This window comes from Trichosurus vulpecula, chromosome 8 (assembly GCF_011100635.1).
Source record: "Trichosurus vulpecula isolate mTriVul1 chromosome 8, mTriVul1.pri, whole genome shotgun sequence".
Lineage (NCBI taxonomy): Eukaryota > Metazoa > Chordata > Mammalia > Diprotodontia > Phalangeridae > Trichosurus > Trichosurus vulpecula.
In genome coordinates, this window is record NC_050580.1 from 55,184,174 (window position 1) to 55,204,788 (window position 20,615).

General features: G+C 40.1%; 1 protein-coding gene across 1 annotated transcript in view; it reads left to right on the plus strand.

Annotated features, from left to right (window-relative positions):
- Positions 1–20,166, plus strand: part of MCU (mitochondrial calcium uniporter) — a 177,353-nt gene extending 157,187 nt beyond the window's left edge. The window contains exons 4-8 of the mRNA XM_036737170.1: positions 2,429–2,533; positions 10,293–10,453; positions 11,539–11,742; positions 13,924–14,040; positions 18,138–20,166. Of these exons, the coding sequence (XP_036593065.1) occupies positions 2,429–2,533; positions 10,293–10,453; positions 11,539–11,742; positions 13,924–14,040; positions 18,138–18,224 (674 nt within the window). The 3' untranslated portion in view covers positions 18,225–20,166. The remainder of the gene's footprint in view (positions 1–2,428; positions 2,534–10,292; positions 10,454–11,538; positions 11,743–13,923; positions 14,041–18,137) is intronic.
- The last annotated feature ends 449 nt before the right edge of the window (positions 20,167–20,615 follow it).

Here is a 20,615-nt window from a genome sequence, read left to right on the forward strand (position 1 = left end):
AGGAATAAATCCAACCTATCAACAACCATGTAAACGAATGCTAATAATAAATAAAATGCAAATTAAAATAACTGTTAGTCTACCTCACATCTATCAGATTTTCAAAATATTGCCAAAAAAAGAAAGTGATAATTGATGGAGGGGCTTTAGGAAAACAGATACACTAGTGAAGTTGTGAATTGGTCCAGTCATTCTGGAAAGCAATTTAGAACTATGTCTCCAAAGTCACTAAACTTTGCATACCTTTTGACATAACAATACCACTTCTAGACTATATCCTAGCATTTTCAGTGTTGCAAAGGATGGGAAACAGAAGGAAGGGAAGGTTGCCCATCAATTGGAGAATGGCTGAAAAAAAAGGTATAAAAATGGAATGTTATTATGCTGTCGGAAATGGCAAAGGGAAAGGGATTGGTTTCAGTGAAACTTGGGAAGACGCAGAGTGAGGTGAGAAGAGCCAGGAGAAAATTAATACAGTAACAATGGAACTATAGAGACAACTTCTAAAGACTTCAGATGTTTCATCTGTGTAATGACCGCCACTGACTATAAAGCACAGATGAAGCATACTACCCACCTCTGGACTGAAGGGTGATGAACTCAAGGTGCCCAATGAGACATCCATGGCAAATGGATGGATTTGTTTCTCTTGACCATGCTTCTTTGTGACATGGATTGTGTTTTTCTTTTTAATGTTGGAGGTGGGGAGAGGCTAGTGATAGTGTTTCCAAGGGAAAAAAAAAAGGCCACTGAAGCCTTTTTTAAATGCAGAGAAGAAAACAGAAGGAAGTTCAGCAGGAAACACAAATAAGCAGGAGAGCTGCAAAAGCAACATATTGGATTTATCATATACTTTTTTAAAAAAGCTATGCATAATAGAGATTGGCCCCAACATGAACTCTTTGATCCAGTGACAGTGGTCTCCTGGCTGTTTCATGAACAAGATCCTCTGGCTCTCAGCTCTGGGCATTCCCTCTGGCTGTCCCCCATGCCTGAAATGCTCTTCCTCCTCTGCTCCCACTGATGGCTTCCTTTAAGTCCCAATTAAAATCCTGTCTTTACTGGAAGTCTTCCTCAATACCTCTTAATTCTAGTGCCTTTCTTCTGCTAATTATTTCCCATTTATCTTGTATACAGCTTGCTTTGCATATCCTGGATGAGCTGTTTCCCCCATTAGATTGTAAGCTTCTTTTTTTTTTTCCTTTTTTTTTTTTGGAGGGGGGAGGGCAGGGCAATTGGAGTTAAGTGACTTGCCCAAGGTCACACAGCTAGTAAGCATGTCAAATGTCTGAGGTCGGATTTGAACTCAGGCCATCCTGACTCCAGGGCTGGTGCTCTACTCACCGTGCCACCCAGCTGCCCCCAAGATTGCAAGCTTCTTGAGGACAAGAACTGTTTTTTGCCTCTTTTTGTATCCCCAGCACTTAGCACATAGTAGGCTCAATAAATGTTTACTGATTGATTGATAACTATCTTTCTGTCTGATTTCACATATAGGAATGTTCCCTCTTACTGGAGTTCATTAAATTCAGAATTTTTAAATTTAAAAGAAAACAGTACATAGAAGACATAAAACTTTTTCAGGCTGAAGCAATGACATTAATTTTTTTTTTAAAAAGTAATTAGTTTTAAAATAACTTTAAACAGTCTTGAGAAAAAAAATAACCATCAGAACTTTGTTTTCTTTTTTTAAATACTACCCTCACTTCAGCTTATTAAGAATAATGAGCCTATTTGGGCTGCTCCATTACATCCAGCCTGAACCTTTACAGAATATTTAATATTTATGAGTATTCATAAGTGTACAAGATGCTGTGATTAACATACAAAGGTCCTCTGGGCAGCAAATAACTTCCATCATAATAAGCATAAAATAGAAAATCTGTGTGGATTTCCACTCCTGTAGATTTTTAGCTGAGACTTACGGTGGCCAGTGAACTTATTACCATCAGACCACAAGGGTATATAGCCCCTGAGTATGATGTTCTTCCAAATCAGCTGAGCCAAGTGAGTTCAGCAGAGAACTTAGGTTGTTTTTTGTTTGTTTGTTTTTAACTCAGCTTCTCCTTTTGACCTTTAATTCAATTCAGCAAACATTTATTAAGTGCCTACTGTGGGCAAGGCACTTAACACATCTCTTCAGTTTTCCATTATCCTCATCTTTCCATTTGTTATAAGGAACTGTGAACACATACTTTAAGGTCCTTGGATAAAAAGTACTGCCGGCTGGCAAAAGATAATATGTGCTCTCTTTATGAGTTAGTATTTATGAAGAGCTGTTAAATGAAATTCAAAAGGCGTTAAGCCATTTTTACAATTAAAATAATTGGGTCTTATATCTAACTTGATTTGGAAGATTTCTTGTCCCTGACCTCTCTGTAAAAATAATTATGGACCACATGAAAAGTTTTATTTTAATTTCTTACAGATGGTGTTCGTGTCGCCTCCTCAACAGGGATAGACCTCTTGCTCCTTGATGACTTCAAACTGGTCATTAACGATGCAACATATCACGTTCGACCACCAAAGAGAAGTAAATAGCTCTTTTATGGGGTTGGGAAACATATGGGAGAGGTATTTTTGAATAGACTATGTTCCATATAGGGAGGTTTCATGGATAACCTTGTGGAACAGATTGTTTAAAAAATTGAGTAATTTTTACCTAATTTTAGAATGTAATTCTTTTAGAGAATTTATGTCATCCATACTCCTAGTACCATGCTAGTTCATCCATTTATACTTATTTAGCCAACACCTAAATACAGTAACACATTTCATTCATGTAGCATTATTCTGGATGAGCTGTTTTATACAAGTGAATATTCCAAATAACCTAAGGCTCTTCAAATTCTCAAACTTCTTAACTATCTTGGATGAAAATCTTCCTAAAAGGCATTATACACTTTCTTACCTTCTGGTTTCCGTACACTAGGGGTACCCCTGACTTACACCTAGACAAATCTTACAAAAATATAAACAAAAAGGAAGGTAAGTACCTGATTATAACATTAAAAAGTTAGCTATGATAGATGCTTGGCAGTTATTGAAAAGAAAATAGAAAGGAATATGCATATTCCTCAGTATAAAAATGGATATTGTTCTAGAGCACAGAAACCTTATATTTCAACTCTTATGCTATTCTCTACTCTTGAATCCCTTTTCCCCTTGTTCTATTGTCATTCACGCCTTACCAAATCCCAATTCTCCATTACTATAATCTACTATCTTCACTTCCCTTTACATGCTGCTGAATGGACCTGGAAGAAGTCATGAAAACGTGCTATCAAAATTCAGTTGGGTTCTCTTGCAGCAAGGCAATCTTACTGACTCCTCCCTATTCATCACAACAGCTGTTCCATATCTTCTCATTTCTTCTAAAGCCTGTTCCCCATATTCTCTTAGCTGAGGATGTCACTTCATACTTTACCACATAATTGAAGCAACGTGCTGAGAGGCCCCCTTCTCATCTTGCATCTCTCTGACATCATCCCCCACCAATTTCTCCTTCACTGTATTTGAACTCAGGTATTCCTGCCTCTGGGCCCAGCATTCTATCCACTGTTCTACCTGGCTGGACTTGAACACAGGACTTTCTGACTCTGAAGCTAGATCTCATGTTCTTGTATACCCAGTGTGCCACATTGCCTTACCCATATATATCATGCATAATTTCTTTGAGAAGAGAGTCATAAAATATTGGATATGTCAAGGACCAAATAACATCAAGAAAGAATAAAATTTATTATCTTATAAGCAGTAAGAAACTAATTACCGAAGTCATTTCTTAATAAGTTGCATGTACAGTCAGACTTGTAAATTCAAAAATTAAAATGAAATTTAGAAAAATAAAAATGAAAAGATAACATGTACAACTAAGTCAATTCCAATTAGAACTATTTTTTTAAATTGTTTTACTGTCTTTTGTTTATACATCACCTACATATCCCTCCACCTCCCAGAGAATCCTCCTTTATTACAAAGTTTAAAAAAAATTAGTTCAACAAAACTAGCCAACACATCAACCATGTCAGACATTATATGCAGCATTCTAAATCTGCCTAGTCCCTGCACTTCTCCAAAGATAACCTTATCTATTTAAACAAGTTATTGATGCACATAAATGGAGATACAGTAAACACTCCACCACCATCACAGTCTATCACTGTTTCCTAAGGAAGGAAATTTAGCCCCCATAAGTCAGTTGCCACAAAGGAGACTCCGAAAGAGCCTAGAAACTGTCTTAACTACCAAGTACTTGATCTCCTTGTCAAGAGAGATCAGTTAAGGACAGCCCCAACTTAGAATATGAACTCATTTGTGAAATTCTGGGGAGGAGAATGGTGGCAGATTGTAAAACAAAACAAACAATGGGAAGAAAAACAAGTTTTCAACAAGTTTGTTGAGATCCAGTGAACAAATACAATCCTTCAAGTATTTAAGGATTAGAACAGAAAGAGGACCACAAGCAATGCTAAACGTCAGTCATTACTTCCCTAGCAAGGGTCTGTTGACAGTGGAGTCACTAGTTAGGATACTAGTATCACAGTCCCTAAAACCAAACAAAAAAGGAAAGAGCAGTTGGATTAAACTAAGTATACACAGATGAAGTCCGTGCTGGAAACAACATAGTTTAAAAGCATCTTGAGGGATTGGTTTTGAAGATATCTAAAATAGGGGAGGATACCAAAGTCTTAGCAGAAGTCATAGTCATCATACTTTTTAAAAAAGATAATCAAGAAAATATCAACAGCTTCTGACCTACATACCTGTTTCTTTTTTAATTTTTAAAATTCTGAACTTAACACCCTCCAAAAATGAGCATTTCTGAGGACTGTATATGAAGCTGAGTCTCTACTCCATGCCACTTTCTAAAAAGCACAAAATAAGTCCAACTCATCACTTTCAAGACTATTCTGCTAATCCATGAACTTCCTTCTGTTCTCACAAATTTTTTAAAATGTTTCTTTGACCCTTAAAAAACAAAACCCACCGTTGTTAGCTCTGCTTTCCCTCTCACTTCCCACCTACCGATTAAAATCAGAAGGGGCAGAATCCCACTGGTAACAAATAGGCATAGCCAAACATTTAAAAGTCCACATTATAGCCATGTCAAAAACATCTTGAGTCCAACCTCTCTCTGTCAGGAGGTGGGTAACATGCTTCATCATAGGTCCTTGGGACAAGACTCGGTCCCTGCATTGATCAGAGTTGAGTCTTTCAAACTGGTTTTTATGCAATTATTGTTATGGTTTACCCTGTTCTCCTGGTTCTACTCAATTCACTCTACATTAGTCCATACTTCCCTTGATTCTCTGAAAATGTCTTTTCCGTCAACTTTTATGATTCACGAACATTCTGTTACTTCACATGGCACCATTTGTTCAGACATTCCCAATTGATGGGCACCCCCTTAATTTCCAGGTCTCTACTTTTCATTTGTGATTACTTCTCCCTCCAATAGTAGTCTCCGTTTTAACCCTTTCTTATCCCCACCTCTTTTTCTGTTGGTTTTGATGTATTTGTATATCATGCATACATATTTGTAATATCATGCATTTGTATATCATACATATGTATATGTAGAAAAATGTATGATGTATATCATACATATGTACATTTGTGTATATCATTTGTATATCATACTATGTGTGTGTGTATTCAGTCCTCTACTGTCCATTTCAAGTAAGAATGAAGTTTTGCCGATAACCCACACCCCTCACCTCTTCTCCATGTTCTCTATACTCCTCATGCATCTCAGTTATGAGGAATAGCAAGTTCCACTTCCATCTTCCTCCTGTACCTACTTTTACCTTCCCTTCTTCTTTCTCTCTTAAATCCTTCAGAGCAGATCCAATCTGCCATGGCGTTCTCTGTTTTTATTATTTATCTCCCTCAATGCCTTTTGAAGACATTAAGGTTCCAAAGAGACACTTGTTTCTTCTCCCTCATTAGACCATTTGTCCTTTATCATTATACTGCCTCTTCCAGTTCCTTAAAGAACATTACCTTTCCAGGTTTCTCGGGAGTTTGGTGTTTGCATTTTGAAGTTTCTGTTTAGCCCTATTCTTTTCATCAGGAATGCTTCAAAGTCCTCTTTCCCCTTAAAGGTCCCATTTTTCTCCCCTCAGCTTTGCAGGCCAGTTATTCTTCATTATGATGCCATATCTTTTGCCTTTTGGAATGCTCCTTTCATTTATAGTAGAAATAGCCAGGTCTTGTGTTATCCTGACAGGTTTCTTGCTCTCTCATGGAATCATTGATTTCTTTTTGGTCTGTTCTCACTTTTAGGGAACCCATTATTTGGGTAAGATTTAGCACTTTCTCTTCTAAGCCATTCACTCTCCTCCCAATTCTCTCTTCCAGGGCTTTTCTTTCATTTTTTAATCTCTTCTATGTATTCATACAGCCCTTGTGGAAAATCCATTTTTTTTCCCTTTGAGTCTCTGATAGTAGTTGCTATGGAGAATTTTTTCCTTCTAAATTGGATTTTTGTGTATCACTGGATCTGTTAGAATCTTTTATATTATTGGTATCGTTACTCATCCGTATAGCTTTAGTTCCTAAATTGGAGCATTGTTCCAAGGCCATGTTCTTCCCTTTGTTGTGCTTCTGGGTGAAGTGGTCAGCCATGCTTGCTCTAAATCTATGCCACCTGGATTCCTGTGTGGACCTCTGTCTCCTAGGGTTAGAACCTCCTAGACCTTTGAGGTGCAGAGCACTTACTCTACAGGTCTCTCTGTGGCATCTTAGCACAGAATGCTAGGGACTTTGGAATTCTAGGACTGGGTTACATCTTGGTCTGAGTATTGCCATGCTCAGACTTGGTTGTAGCCACTCCTGGTTACTTCCAAGGTCCGTGCTATAGGTTCTCAGCTACCTTGGGGCCTTCTCAGGGGAACCCTCTGCTCTTATTTTCTGCAGATACATAGCCTTACAGGCTGTAGGTGCCACTGGACCATCTCAATTTATCCTGGGAGGCTAGCATCTAATTTGCTTGCACTGGCCCTAACATTTAGAGTAGAAACACTTTCCTATCCAGGGTCTTCTGGCTGTGTGTGTGTGTGTGTGTGTGTGTGTGTGTGTGAGAGAGAGAGAGAGAGAGAGAAAGAGAAAGAGAAAGAGAGATGGAAGAAGACTCTCTCTCTGGATTCCTTGATCGTTATTTATTCTGGTGCTATTCTTAGGTTTTTACTAGAATAGATCTGTGGGAGCTAGGATGCTGCCTTCATTCAGGAAGCTGTCTTGGCCAGAAGTCCTCATGTACCAGCTTTCCATCTCAATAATATTTGTGAAAATAATTTACAGTCAGAAAGAGAGAAAGGGCCCATATATACAAAATATTTAGAGCAGCTCTTTTTTTGTAGCAACAAAGAACTGGAAACTAAAAGGGTGCCCACCAATTGGAAAATGGCTGAACAAATTATGGTATATGTATGGTGCCAGATTATTGCTGTTTTATAAGAAATGATGAGAGGGATGGTTTTAGAGGAAGCTGGGAAGACCTGTATGAACTGATTGCAGAGTGAAATAAACCAACAGAGCAATTAGTACAGTAACATCGTTTAAAAAAAATTTTCAGCAACTTAAGAACTCTAATCAATGAACTGACCATTGATCCCACAGAATCAGTCATGAAGCATGCTGTCCACCTCCTTACAGAGAGGTGATGACATAAGATACAAAATAAGACATGTTTGTGTTTGTGGGTTGGTTTTTTTTTTTTTGGAAATGACCAATATGGGAATTTGTTTGCTTGACTATGCATATTTGTTACAAGGCTTTTGTCTCTCCTCTCCTCCCCAATTTCCCACCTCAGTGGTTGGAAAGAAAATAGAATTTTTGTTCATCAAAAAAAGATTTTTAAGAAAATAAAAGAAGGCTTTAAATAATTTACACAAGTGTCAATGGCGCGTGCTTGATGAAAGTATGAGAAGGCAGGTGACGTCAGTATGCCACATTTTCAGTTACAAAATTGAGTGAAAAGTATAGAGATTACAAGATCATGCTCTGCTGCTTGCTTGTTGATTATCTAAAACAAGGATTTGATTCTGCAGAGTAAAATGCAGACTTAAAGGCTTCTCCAGCAAGGTGTCTCCAATGTATATGTTATGCAAAATTCCTTGAAAGATGAAACAACAAAATAGTTTTGTTTGGATCTGATGATTAACATCAAGAAGGGCATTAAATTGGGAGATGTGTGCTCACTAAAGGAGGTTACTTCTTTTATGGGAAGTATCCAGCACAGAGCCCAAATGGAAAAGACAATCCCCATGAGTGATAAGACCCTCCAAATGCTCCTGTTTGTAGATGACATTGTGCTGATGTCATTAAGCCCTGGGACACTACAAAGCCTCTAAGTGAGATCCCAGAACACTGAGAAACATTCTGCCTAATTATCCTTACAGGAAAAAAAAAATGGACAAAAAATTGCTATTCAGATTACATCATGCAGTTGGATGGACAACTTCTGGAACCACTCTATCATCCCACATATTTTGGTCAGACTATGAACTGGGCCTAGGAATGAACAGAAGAAGGATGAGCTGTTTTGCTTTGGGGAAATTGTGTTGTGCTCTTAATAAACTCAAGGTTCTCCTTGTATAACAAAAGCCCATTTTAAAAAAAAAAAATCAATAGTCTTTGGATGGTGGGTGATCTGTGGCTGTAAGTCATACAGTTGCAGAAGGATTAAAGTTATAGATCACCCAAAGGACAATGGAGAGGCACATGGTTGGCATGAGTATTACCCTCGAGAAAATGAGCAGGAGGCTGGAGGGAGGGATGTCTGACCGCAGAATGAAAGAAGCTGGCCATGCATAAAGAGCAGGGATAACAGACAGGCTGCATGCTACCTTGGTGTCCACTGAATGTCAAGAGAACTAGGGCCCACCCCACCCCCCTTCCCATGCCCAGTTCTTTGGGCGGCTGCTCTGTAGAGAGGGTTTCTACACAGAATGAGGTGTCTGGGGTATGATCTACCCTGCTTGAGGAAGTGCCAGGCACTGGGGGTGTCTCACACACACTATCATTGAAGTAAAACTCCATAGGAAGATGGGCTTCCTGAAGGCTGGAAGCACAAGGTACTGGTGTGTTAAGAGAATTGCATAAGGCCCGTCTTTCCCGCTTCTCACTAAGAGGGATGACAGAGGACAATGGGCAGTTGAAACACTTGTGGAAAGTATACAGTGATAGATTTCTGGCTATTAGTTGTTTTATTTTGTTAATGGTACACATTTCAACATGTTATGGATTTGCAATTGCGTCAGAGGGTTAGTCCTTCAATCAGCACAGACTGCAGTCTCTTTACCTATAACTTAAACAGTGGCTAAAAAATATGCTACCCCTGGACAGCTCTGAACACAATGTGTAGTATTTATTATATATGCTTTCTTGAAACAGAAATTTATTGCTTACATTCTGCTGTGCCCATGGCAATGTTTTTTTTCTTTTCTTATTTTGTATTTAAGTTTTAGTACTTAAGTGTATGTTTCCTTTTCTTTTCTTATTGTGTATTTAAGTTTTAGAAGTAAAAAAAAATTTGTAACATGCTACCGTGTAGCCAACCTGAAACTCAGTGAGGCTGATGCCACATACCATTGAATTTTAACTTACTTAATGGGGTTCATGCACTTGTTGGTCTGGCTATTCCATATGCTACTAGGACTTGCTTTCTATCAGATTCTTGTCTTTCTCTAAACCCTCTGTAGAAGCATCCAATGGGCTAAAGGCCTTCTTCTGGTTCTTTTAATATTTTATGGGCACCCAGTGCAGGCCTCAAGCCATCTATCTGTCATCTGAAATTTAAACATCTCTTAAATAATTTCCTTTTAGAAAGAAAATAACCAATAAAATATCTGAGCCACAAGCAAACTGCACATACATGTATGTTAACAAGAAGCAAGGTAGTTTTAAAAAATTAGTCCTGATTCTAGTTGGATTAGCTCTTGACTGTTATTGAGTAATAAAAAATAAAGTTATCGTCCTGAGAAGGCTTATCATTGTTTATGTTATTTTCAGTAAACAGCTTAACTGTTACTCATTTGACTACTGAGGATCCCTACAGTAGGTGTTACTGTCAAAAACTCTGAAATGCTCAAATGCAAATTCCTTTGCTAGGATCTTACAGAAAATGTATGTCCATTCCTTAGTTTGGCATTTGTTACAATGGATTTTAAGGTGAAAAGCTTGAAGAGGACTGTGAACCTACTTGTTTCTAGGCCCTCCCCAAGAGATGCAGCAATAACTGCTTGAGATGAAGATATGCTCAGAAATGTTCCACCCCTTGCTTTCAGACCTCCTAGGCCATGAAAATGCAGCCACGCTGAATGATGTGAAGACGTTGGTCCAGCAGCTCTATACCACACTATGTATCGAGCAGCACCAGCTGAGTAAAGAGAAGGAGCTTGTGGAAAGATTAGAAGATCTCAAGGAGCAACTTGCTCCTCTGGAAAAGGTAAGTGTCACACCGCTGCTGCCCATCCTTTATGAGCCATATGCCTTCCGAACGCAGAACGTTGTTGTCAGCTCTTCCCTTGGTGCAGACTCCCCTAGGGTATGTGGTTGAGCCATGGCAAGGTGCCTAGTGAAGGCCCACAAAGGAACCGAGAAGTAATGGCTTAGAAATCTTATGATAGACCTGTGAGCCTTTTAGTCCAGCTCCACTACTCTTAATTTAGGGCTGGAAATAAGCCGGGTAAGGACATCTCTGCAAAGGTTTGGGGATTTTTGGTTGTTTTTTGTTTTGGGGGGGTTTTTTTGGAGAGGCAACATTGCATAGTGGATGGGGCAGTGGGCTTTGAGTCAGTTCAGATCCCGGCTCAGACATTTATTAGCTTGGTGACCCTGCCTGGTCACTTAGTCACTCTGGGCCCATGTTTTTTCATCTCTAAAAATGACAGGGTTGGATTGGATGATGTCTAAGTACCCTTCCAGCTCCAAGTCTTTGATCCTGTGACTTTAGCCAAGACACTTTTCCAAGCAATCTACACTAAAGAATTTTCAGAAGCAATAGAAATGTCAAGAGATGTGAAATTTAAATGGAATAATACTGAATTTTCTGGCATCAAAATGTATTTTACAACTCAGAAACAACCTTTAGTGTATCCCTTTGAGGAAAGGTCCCTTTTGGGTTGGAGAGTTGTAGCCTCTTAACCTTTAAGAGGGTCTTCTCCCCTTTTAAAGTAAGTAACTTGCAGCCTGAGCAAATGACTAGTCAGAATAATTCCAACTTAATTCCTTTTCTATGTAACAAAAATAACATGTTGATAAGACACTTTATAAAGAGCTGAGAAGGGAACCCTCAAGCTCTGCTCTGTAGCTTTTTCAGGAGTGAAACATAAAACACAACAACTGCCCTAACAAAACACTGCTAGATACTCCAATTTAAGGTGTAATGGCACCCAGTAATAACTATAGATGCAATATTGAAATACAGATTGTACTTACTAGAATTGAGAGTGACTTGTGCCCTGACCAAGTGTCCTTGAAGAATAAACTGCTTCTGTATCAAAATGCTATTTAACTGTTTGTATACTCCAGGTTCGGATTGAGATCAGCAGGAAAGCAGAGAAGAGGACCACCTTGGTGCTATGGGGTGGGCTGGCCTACATGGCCACGCAGTTTGGCATTCTGGCCCGGCTTACCTGGTGGGAGTATTCTTGGGACATCATGGAGCCAGTCACCTACTTCATTACATACGGAAGTGCCATGGCAACCTACGCGTACTTCGTAATGACACGCCAGGTGAGACTCTTGAGAGCGTGCCCCTGAAAAGTTTCAGGTTGGAAACTTTGCTTCGCCTAAGAGCCATGTTATAAAGCACGCTTGTCTAGGGGGTTCTTGTTGGTCACAATTTCCCCATGCTATGAATGGCCAGCCAGCTTAGAAAGCACTGGACTGTCACTTTTGAGGCCATCCGGGTTATCTTAAGTCTGGGCTGTGATCTAACTAGTGATATGATAAGGAGTGTTGATGATGACCCTAAAAGGCTTTATGCCCCTTGGGGGAAGGGGATATTGATATACACCTCAGTCTCTGGGTATGGTTAGTGTTCAACGAGGGCTATTAAGTTTGGGACCTTCTCCTTCTGAAACAGAAAGAGTTGATTTTTCTAAGGCTTCTCTATAAAAGCTGAGAACGTCAATTTACTTTTTGCTTGTGGATGGCTAAAGAAATTCCATAATTCCACTGCAAGAACAGGAAGAATTCAGTATTATTTAATTCTTCCATCAATCTACAAATCTGGCCTCAAACATTTACTAGCTGTGTGACCCTGGGCAAGTCACTGTTTGCCTCAGTTTCCTCATCCATAAAATGAGCTAGAGAAGGAAATGGCAAACCACTCCATTATATCTGCCAAGAAAACCCAGGTGGGGTCACAGAGAGTCAGACATGACTGAAAAACAACTGTACAACAACAAATGCTGCCATCCGCAGCTAACTTCCAATTACTAAATACTCCGCTTGCCACACATCTTACGTACAACTGCTGCCAGCTGGTTCACCAAATTCATAATCAGCAAATCCTGTTCTAAAATGTCCAGACCCTTCCCTGACAGCTTGTCTGTGCTCATTGCACATAATAGGGGTAATGTAAGGAAGATGCGAAAGAATCAACTAAATGAAATCTCCTTTGATTTGCTTTCGAGCCTACAAAATATTTTTACTACACATAGTCTGTCTGCCAACCTCACTTTTTCTTATCAAAGTCCATAATCTCTTGAGTAAAATAAAAAGATGCACAAGAGAAGTAATTGCTGCTTAAACAGAACTCTATTTCCTAAATATTTCTTTGTCCTGCAAATGAATCCATATGTTAAACACCAGGCCTTCCCTTTTGTCAGATGTGCTCCTTAGCATATTTAGCTTAGCAATAGGATTTCCAATCTCCTTGTTGATCAAGTTATTTTCTTCCAGGCCTCAGTGGTTTGTTTTTTTTTTTCATTTTTATAGGGATTGAAGCTAAGTTTGAAGTTTTTTCTAGCTCCAAAATCCCTGTATAATGGGTAATTCTAAAAGCCTTTCTGGAATAATAGCTTTACTGCCCTCATGTGGCAAATCACAAAATAGTACCCACAGGACAGACCTACTTGCCATCACCTGGGAAAAACAGGTGTGAATAGTCCTCATTTCTGCTTGCCAAAGAAAATACTAACTACTATACAGGGTTTCTTATTACTATATAGAGTGTTTCCACCCAACTTGTGTTGAAAGATACTCATGAAGTGATAAAATACTTTTTTTTCCCCCAAGCAATGTCAGTTCACTTCTAAATTGGTGCTGGAATGTGCGCTGGTGCATTTAATGAGTCTTCAGCATGTCCTATGTGTACTGTGTATTCTAAAGAGGCTTCACAACAAGTTCTTTGAAACCATCACATTAAAGAGATCATCACGCACTGTGAGATTAGATCTTCAGTAAATCTTTAATAGCAGGTCATCCTTATCATGTGGAAATGACACTGAATAATAAAAACTAGAAATTACCTAAAAAGTAAAAGAATTCAGCATCATGTGGGTCTTCAGGGGCTGCAACCATTGCCTGTTTGGACCGAAGACCCAGATCTAGAGCAGGAGGGCGATAGAATTGTAGTGAATGGGAGGAGAGACCCTTCACTCTAGATTTAAGTTTGTGGGACTTGATCAAGACCTAAAATATTGTTGTACTAGTAAGGGTACTACCATACCCTCTCCAGCAGCTCACCCAGTATCACCTCATTATCAATGAATATTCAGAACCTAGAAAGTGTTGTGTACCATGGGTGTGCATATATATTTATACAAATTATGTAATATATGTAATTAATACATTAAAATTTCATATATACAAATATATATATGAAAATCAAATAAAACAATTGCAAAGTACCTACTTTGTATGAGACTTAGCTAGGTGTTAATGCAATTCCTTCTTTATTTTTTATAGGAATATGTTTACCCAGAGGCCAGAGACAGACAATACCTATTATTTTTTCATAAAGGAGCCAAAAAGACGCGTTTTGATCTAGAGAAATACAACCGACTGAAGGATGCAATCGCTCAGGTAAAGGAAAGTTTTGTGAAAGTAAAAATGAACACACGCCAACCTTAAGCTATGCTCAATAATCAGTGTTCTTCATAACCACCAGAAAGCAGAGAAGTTCTAGAAGAAGAATCTTTACTACAAACCATCAGCAAACATGTGTTCAGTGCCTACTACATGTAGGGCACACTTCTATGCCCCAGGGATTTAAATACCATAAATGAAACAATCCCTACTCTGCAGGAATGTCCATCATAACAGGAGATATAACAAGGACATCTAGAGAATAAATACAAAGTGAATATGAAGTAGTTTTCAAGGGATCTGCATCTTGAAATAAGAGGGATTATCTGAGGTAGGGGTAAAGGGGCAGGCTTCAGGAATAGAAGTTGTTGTGAAAGGCTCTGAAAACTAAACAGAAGAGTTTACATTTGATTCTTGAGGCCAGAGGAAGCCAGTGGAGTTGATTAAGGAGGTGACATGGTCCAACAGTGTGGAAGATGGACAGAGGTGGAAAGAGATTTAATTAAGGCAAGTCCATCAATTATGCGACCATTGTAATCATTTAGGTGAGAGATGCTGAGGGTCTTTACCCAGGTGATGGCTATGTGAGTAGAGAGAAGGGCTCAGATGTGAGATGAGTTATGAAGGTAGAAACAAGATTTGGCAAAGATTGGATACATGGGGCAAGAGGAAGTAAGGAGTCAAGGACAGGGCTGACATTAACAAAGCCGAGACTACAAAGATGGTGGTGTCTTTGACAGGAATAAGGGGATTAGGAACTGGGGGAAGGATTTACAGGGGACACATAATGAGTTTGAGATGTCTACAGGGCATCTAGTTTTTAGTGTCTGGTGGGAATTGGGTAATGAGGGCCTGAAGCTCAGGGGCTGGATGTGTAGACCTTTGAATCAGCTGCATGGAGATAATAATTAAATCCATGAGAGCTGATGTGGTCCCCAAGAAAGAGTGGGTAGATAGAAAAGAGTAGAGAGCCTAAGATGGAGCCTTGGGAAAAATCCACAATTAGTGGGCACAATTTAGATGCTGAACCAGGGGAGGAGACTTAAGGGGTGATTAACCACATGGGAGAACTAGGAATGAGTAGTGGCAAAAAAAAATCCCAAAGAAGAGGGTGGTCAGCAGTGTCAAAGGAAGCATACAGATTAAGGAAGATGAGGATGGGAAAAAAAAAGACCCGTAATATGTGCCAATTAGAAGATAATTGGTAAGCTTCAGAGAGAGCAGTTCCAGTTGAGTGATAAGGTCAGAAGCCAGATCACAAAGGTTTGAAAAGTGAGAGAAGAAGAATTGTAGGCAGCGAGTATAGAAAGCTTTTTCAAGGAGTTTGGCTAAGGAAGAGAGGAGAAATATAAGACAAAAACTTCAGAGATAACAGGGTCTAGTGAAAGTTTTTTAAGCATGGAGGAGGTTTGAGCATGTTTAAAAGCAAGGAAGGGACCAATAAATTAGGGAGAAGTTCAAAAGAGAAAGGGAGTGATGAAGGATGCAGTCTGTTGGAGAAGACAGGAGAGATTGGAATCAAGAGCACAGCACGTATAGGAGAGTTGTCTTTGGAGCTGCCTCATTGCCAGAAACTGAAAGAAAGAAGTAAAGTGTGGGACTTGGTATCAAGGGGTTTGGAGAGAAGTAAAGGGGAGAAGAGGGCTCTCAACGTTGAATGGTCTTCATTTTCTGGGTGAAGTAAGAGGTGAGGTTCTTAGCTGAGAGAGAGTAAGCAGGTGTGGGAGCTTGAGAAAGAGCCTGGAAAAACGTTGGTGGGGAGTGAGACAGGGAATCAATTAGGGGAAAATAAAAGGAACTCCCTAAATGCAGGGAGGACCCAGGTACAATTATTATAACATGAGTTTGTAATGTACCCAGCCAGCACAGCTGTGAGCCTTCTTCCGGGTGTCTTCAGCATAGGTAGGAGCAGTCTAGGCCTGAGGTTTGACAAAGGATGATTAGTCAAGGGATTCAGAAATAAAGAATGTGATTAGGGTCATGATTGGAGAGGGAAGTAAAGCAAGAAAAGGGGTAATGACCTGAGAAAGTATCAAAGAGGAGGGGGATTGGAGGTCTCCAGAGTAAAGGAGGAATTTAGGAGGGGTGAGGTATAGGGAGAGAGAGGATGACAGCAGATGATGGTAAGATAGAGGAATGTCAGAGTCTAGTTAGGAAACTGAAACCTCTATGGGTAATGGTGAGAGCCATGTATGGAGTGAAGGAGAAAGTCACAAAATTTAAGGAGACAGAGGCATCGAGAGGTTATGGGGTTTGAGGGTACATCAAAATGGATGTTGAAGTCCCCTAGTGTAAAGGTAGGCATTGAGGAGAGGAAGATGGTAAGGCAGGTGCTGAACTTCCTGAGAAAGGAAAGAAAGTGGCCTGTGGAACTGGCATATTAGAGCTGCCATTATCCAGACCTCGTGGAAAATATCCATACCCCCAACTTCAAAGTTGAAGTTGCTGAGGAATAGTAGTGAAGGGAGAGCCTGGAAGTGTCACTGGGGAGCAAAGATATGCCAGCTCCCCTTCTAGGTCCAATTTGTGTGTTGGGGGTGGGTAAATGTCCAGCCAGCGATGAAGAGGAGGGCCAGGGATGGCGTATTGTTAGGGAGAAGTCAGATCTCAGCGAAAGCTGGTGGAGAAGAAGGCCCAAGTCAAAGAGAAAATGGTTTGCTATGGAACAGGAATCCCAGAGGTCACAATGAAAGGGTTAGGACCATGGGTGGGATCGGGAGAAGAACAGGAGGTTCAGAGTTGGGGATAGTTTTTTCTTATGTGGGCAATGATTGATAACACAGAGATAGGGAAACAGATGGTGGGAAATTGTTAGCCATAAGAGTGGTGGGAGGTGTGAGATGGAAATGAAAGTTCACAGTTTCCACAGGTTGTTATTGATGGTCAAGGGCCAGGGCTGCATGACTCTTGTCACTCATCTGAGATGGAGGGGTAGGAGAGAGGACTGGAGCAGGCCTGCTGCCTATGCAGCACCTCTGGGCTGGGTGGGGGGAGTGGTGAAGCAGGGGCAGTAGGCCACAACCTAACGTAAGCAGGTCAAGGGATGGTAAAAGCATCTCTCTTAACAGCATCACAACATTAGGATTTTTGGAAATTATTTTTGTCACATGAGCCAAAGCATTCAGATCCACAAAAAATTAGAGGTACCTTCTTTGTGCAGGGTACCATAAGAAAAACTCTTTCAAATGTCAGTTATTCCCCCAATGATTCTGTCTGCCGCCTAATTAAAATTGTAATTTTGAATTTACTCTGTTATTTTCTACCTGTCTATAAGAAGTGACCCAGATCCCCCGCCTAAAATGTATGCTACCAAGAGGACATGAAACTAAGGCCAGAGAGCAAGTCAGTAGCCACTAGGAATCATTGTCAGGCCATAGATCATTGAGCCAAAAAGTTGTATTCCAAATACAAACATATGAAACTGCCCAGACCCAAGGTTCACCAAGCCCAGCATTATGGTTCCAACAGTGGCACCAAAGAATATGTTGTATGGACCACCCTCCATAATGTCAGCATTGTGAAGTGAAAGATGTCTTCAAAACATTTCCAGTGTAAATTAAGGACCCATCTTATCCATACCTTCCCTAAAAACCTTCTTGAACTTAAGTATATTTTCAGTCAACCACATCTGGGTGAATTAAGTTGCCTACATTTAAGTACAAGGGGATTTCTTTTCTTTTTTGGTCTAAATTTGTCTCTTTCAAGCTTCAGGGAGTTCTAGTGTTCTGGGATTTGGTGAGTGACTCTGTCTGTCTACCCTTCCATGATTGTATTAGAGATTTTAAACACATCCCCTTATATTTTTGATCCGTCCTCATCAAAGCAGGCCTTCTCCAATTCCTTTGTCTTTGATCCATCATCTCACGCTAAGTGAGATGTGCCTTGGTTTTTGATCTGTGAATTATTTATGCAGCTGTTGAATAAGCAGTTCAATTCTTGAGCCCCTGACAGAAGAGTTCTGTGTTGTAGCCAATTGGTGGAATGCTAGCCTTTCTCTTTGGGTAATAGATAGCATTACTTATACCATTCCCCTCTTCCTGAGACACTGTTTGTGACTCCACTGTGATTTTCCTTTTTTCTCCCTCCTATTTTAGGCAGAATTGGATCTCAAGAGGCTGAGAGACCCACTGCAAATACATCTGCCTATCCGACAAATCGGTGACAAAGTAAAGGAACTCTGAGCCCTGGCAGGAAGAATACCTGTTTATAACTCTTGCCTTTTTAATAATTAAAGCATTGCAGGTGAAAGCCGGGAGGTGTGTGGGGGTGGAGGGTTTTTACCTTTAATTAATAAACAAAAAGGATCTTGGATAAAAGGAATGTTAAAATCTGAAGATCAGGCATTGTGGAATATAAGTCTCAAAGGGCTTGGTGAATATTGTCTTAATCAAACAACTCAGTTTCTAGATGAAAATGATGTAATTCTATGGTTGGGAGAGTCAGAGATGGCGTGATCTTGGGGGTGCTTCCTGCATCTTTGCAGGGGCAGCAGAGCTACAATGCACCAGCACCCCATTCAGCTCTGATTTTTTTTATTTAGCTTTTTTTTTAAAAAAACAAATTAGTAACCGCACCAGAAAAGCAAACCCCTGAGTTAGGTGGTTTGAAAGTCCGAGCCATCATCATGGTTTTCTGCTTCAGCAAAGTGATTTTTCCGTTGAGAACCAGGAGTTTGTCTCCCTTGTGCACCCCTTTCACTGACTCCTCTATACCTATTTGTTAGATTTAAACAGTTTTATCCAAATAAGCAATGAAAGCATCTGACTGTTTGATGATCGACACTTTGAATTATTCCCTTGTACCTTCATAAATTCTGACACATCCCACTGCTCTGGATCTACACAAGAAATCAGTGGCAACATTGCATGAGTTTTTCTAATAATCAATCTTGAACGGGAGGAAGATTTCCTTCTCTCTTCTACCCCTCCCCCCCCATTTTCCATTCTCTCTTCTACGCCTCCTATTTCCCTTTCTCTCTTCCTGCCCTCCCCACCCCATTTCCCCCTCTCCCTCCCTGCTCCACATCTGAGGTCACCTGGATTATCCAATCAAGAAGGTACAAGGTTTACAAAGTTGGCTCAAAATCATGATGGGTAGCAATTCCAGAACCAGAATAATTACACTACTGTTCATCTGCTCGGGGGACAGCGTGTGAAGCTGTCTGTCAGCACTTGTCTGGAGGCTTTGTTGAAGGCTGAGACTCCGCTATTTAAGGACACAAGCTTCCACTCGGATTAGCCCTCATCTTTAGTGAGTTTCCGATGAGCTCCATGGAGCCCTGGGGCTGGATTTTTATCCTACGTGTGAGAACACATTTCCACGACCCCCTTCCCCTTTGGCCTATTCTTTACATATTACTATTTTCTCTACACAGTTTTTCTCCACACTATTTTTTAATTGAGATGAATTAACCAGATCCCCCGCCCTCCTCGAAAAAAATGTTTTTCTACCCTGTTCCCATATGATATCTGCATTCTAAGTGTCACAGGAATCGATGTCTCTAACATCCTGTTTCTAACAAGCCTAGGAACAGGATGGACAGGAAGATGTGAGCTTAGCACACAGCTGATTGGCTTTCTTCCCTCGTGGGATTCATTTTTCATTTTGGCAAGGGGCTCCTTTTTGTCTTCTCTCTCCTCTGGGAGCATTGTGTGTGAACGAGAGGTGCATTAAGATGACAATGTGACCCAGACTCCAGGTGCCTTGCAGATGGTGACACGGGGCTGGGACTGCCACCGCCGCTGCTGCCACAAACTTTTTTGTGTTCCAACAATGGCATGTTGGAATGAACGGATGCATGTTTGCCCTTTCCAGTACCCTTTTCCTTTCTTTTCCTACTCTATTCCTGCCTTCCTCAGATTTTGTTTTTGTTGTTTTTTTTAAAGTTGTGTGAATTACTTTTAAAAAGAGTTTTCTCTTGTTTGCGTGCAGGCAGCACAGTGCAGTAGGCAGATCCTTTTGGGGGTGGGGGGAGGAAGAAGGAAAAGGGAAAGGGATACCGAGAAAAGTCCTTTAAACAGATGGCAAAATACTGAACATGTGTAAAATCCTGTATCATTTATGAAATATGTATAAAAGAGCAATGTACCTTCTGGAACAATAAATATCTATTCAGTTTTTGAATTGAAGTGTCTCATCCTTTTAAAAGAAAACTTATTTTCCTTGAGGGGACATAGAGTCTGATCTTCCTATGCTAGATGGAGTGCTTTATCCTTCTAAATTGGTTTTTATATAGATATTCTCAAATTAAATTTTGTCCCTAGAAAACCTTAAAGAACAAATATCATGTAGATTCCTCTTAAACCTAAGATAGCCAGTGTCATCTCTGTTTTCCGGAAACACGGAGAAGTTGATTGATCGCCCATATCACCCATAAAGAATCATCCACGCCTACGACCTTTCATGCTACAATGATGTCTATCAACAGCTCTTTATCACCCAATCATCCCAAGGGTTCCAGGAATTTAGCCAAGTATGCACTGTGATAAAATCATTACTCTTAAGGCTTCATCGAGTATCTGCAACCTCCCCAAAGCAGGTGGTGAGATGCTTGAGGCAGAGAGTTACAACTG